General features: G+C 43.3%; 1 protein-coding gene across 1 annotated transcript; it reads right to left on the bottom strand.

Annotated features, from left to right (window-relative positions):
* Positions 1–1,956: 1,956 nt before the first annotated feature.
* LOC139053802 (uncharacterized) lies at positions 1,957–2,475 on the bottom strand. Its single transcript, XM_070530545.1, has one exon. The coding sequence runs from the start codon at positions 2,473–2,475 to the stop codon at positions 1,957–1,959; it is 519 nt and encodes a 172-aa protein (XP_070386646.1).
* Positions 2,476–2,865: the final 390 nt, after the last annotated feature.

Below are 2,865 nucleotides of genomic sequence, written 5' to 3'. Positions count from 1 at the left end.
TTTTAATATTTCCGAGAACTACTACTTGAATTCGACCGTGCAAATAATTCTTAAGGAAAGTTAGAAAAGGCCCTTGGAAGCCATAGCTATGAAGTTTACAAAGTAAAATTTCATGGTTGACGGAGTCAAAAGCTTTTGATACGTCTAGAAATAATGCACAAGCGAATGCACTAATTTCGAGAGTACTATTAAGGAAATTCGTTAATTCATCTAATGCTAATCTAGTACCACGCCCACAAGTAAATCCGTACTGATTAGGCGACATTATGTTGTGCGCGTCAATGAAGCTCTGCATTACGTGAAAAATATGCTTTTCAAGTATAAGAGCAATGCACGAAAGTATCGAAATTGGCCTGTAGTTTGTGACAACATTGACCTGTCCGCTTTTGAAGAGAGGAACTACAAGCGCTTCATTGAAGCCAGGCGGTATTTCTTTCGTGGTTATAATGTTATTTATAATTGCTAAAAGAACATTCTTCAGGGCCTCAAAATTTCTGCGAAGGACGTCCACAGATACACCATCTAATCCAACCGACTTGTGCTGTTTTAAGTTAAATAAGATGTAGCGAATATCATCCTCGGTACACTCAGGTAGGAATGCAGAGTCAACTACCGATTGTGGCATACAATAACTAGCCGTATTACCGGACAAGCTTGCTGCAGTAGACGAGAAAAAGGAATTAAATTGGTCTGCTAACGTTATAGATGGTGGACCGAAATTCTTCGCAATAGTTTGGTATGGGCCTTTCCGGGGACGACCCCTTAATTCGTTAACCACGGACCAAGTCTTGGACGGGTTTTTTCTAAATTCAGAAAATTTACCTTGGAAGTGCTGTCGCCTGGCACCTCTAAGCACAGCAGTGACTTTATTGCGAGCCATCTTATAAGCTTCACGAAGATACTGATTATTAGGTGAGCGCCGACAACGCGCCCAGGCTAGTTCTTTTTCAGCTAACGCGGTTAGAGCATTTCCATTTATCCACGGGCATTTCGGCTTTCGTTGCTTTAAGACGACTACGTTTTTGCAAGAGTGCACTGCCTGCGTATAAACGGCAATAAAAGATTTATACAGGTGACTGGCAGGAACTTCTGCTAGGAAAGATTTCCAGTCGTAGCCTTGCAACAACGAGTCCAGCTTCCTTTTATCAATAACCTCTATCTGTGATACTGGGTTGTTAGCCGCAGCATGCTGAGACGATAGAAAGCTACACCCAACATAGAAGTGATCGGATAGCTTTTGCTCAATAATAAACGGAAGTACCTGGTCGTTCTCAGTGCGAACGTTGACGTGATCTATGCATGAAGAAACAAGCGATGTACCCAAAATTTCGACACGTGTGGGAAGGTTGATAATAGAATCTATTCCAACGTCAGCAAGCGTGTTCAAGTAATCAGCTACAATGTGTCGTTCTTTCTTCAGCACGTCAATGTTAACATCACCTATCATGCACACGTGACCAGATGGAAAAGCAAGTAGATGCAATTCGTCCACAAACTTTCTAACACTTTGATTTGGCGGCCTATAAATAGCGAGCAATGTGATGGCAAAAGATCGTGTGTGAATACGAAGGGCTAGCGATTCAGCACTTGTGAAAATTATGTTCAGAGGACTTGAAATCCAACAATTTTTGATGAAAATGGCAATTCCACCGCCACGGCCGTCCTTGCGCGTCAAAAAATGATTGTGATAACCTTGGAGTTGAAAGAGACCAGTATGTTCCTGCCCAATATTAATTTCAGTTAAGACAAAAACATCAGCTATATCACGTACTGCACCAGCGTGGACACAAAATTCATTCCAGTGCTTGCGAATACTACGCACGTTTGCATGAAAAACAGTGAATGTGCCTTCACCTGGTTTTAAAAGAACAGAAAAAGAAGGAAAGTCTCGAAATTGTTCGCACGAAGCCATGAATCAGGAAAAAGATTACAACAGACAAAGCAGAGGATAAGAGGTCAGACTAGCCGAGACAAGTCACAAGGGCTCATTATGCGCACAACTGGGTCACCCTCCTTCTTACGGGCATAAATTTTGCCATGTTTCACCCATACGAACTTGAAATCGGCCTCTTTGGCCTTAGTCTTTGTCTCCCAGAACAGTTCTCTGTTGTATTTCGTCAAGTTTTCGACAAAGAAAACCGAGGGCTCATTTTCCTTCGCCAGAGATTTCAGTTTCTTTCGCTTTGCCAGCCAGCTGTCACGTATGCCCGCCGAAAGGAAGCGCACTAAAACTGGAGCTGTTTTGCTCTTCCTGGGCAACCGGTGCACAGCTACTACGTGACCTGGCAGGAATGAATCAATGCCTAGTTGAGCGGCCAGTTCAGCAACAGTAGTAGTCAAGTTTTCACTAGGAAGTTGGGGTACGTTATGAATTTCGAGGTTTGAGGACCTACTATACTGTTCAGAGGCATTTATTTCTCCTCTAAGGTCTTGAATGACAGCTGCCTGAGAAGCGACCTGATCCTCAAGTGCCATCACCTTAGAAGACAATTCAGTGACCTGTTTCTCTCGTGTTGCTGATCCTTTCAGCAAGGAATCATATTTATTTGAAAGAAAGTCGACCGAGTCGTGTATTTCCTGCATTTTTGTTTTCACTACTTCGATCTCGGACTTGAGGCACAACAGTTCGTCTATTTTCGACGGAACCAGGGAAAGAGATTCAACTTTCGCACGAATAGAATCCAGCAACGACAGCTTTTCAGCAATAGCTGTTAACTGGCTAGAACTGCCTTGGGAAGAATCCGCTGATCTACATGTTTTACACCGCCACTTTTCCCTCTTTTTCGGGCCCATCGACAAGAATGTGCCTTCAGCCACACCTGAGCACTCTTGACCGAGGTGATACAACGATGCACAGTTCGAGCA

The sequence above is a fragment of the Dermacentor albipictus genome, unplaced genomic scaffold, assembly GCF_038994185.2.
Source record: "Dermacentor albipictus isolate Rhodes 1998 colony unplaced genomic scaffold, USDA_Dalb.pri_finalv2 scaffold_218, whole genome shotgun sequence".
NCBI lineage: Eukaryota > Metazoa > Arthropoda > Arachnida > Ixodida > Ixodidae > Dermacentor > Dermacentor albipictus.
Note: the sequence above shows the minus strand (reverse complement) of the source record. Positions and strands in the feature narration are given on the sequence as shown.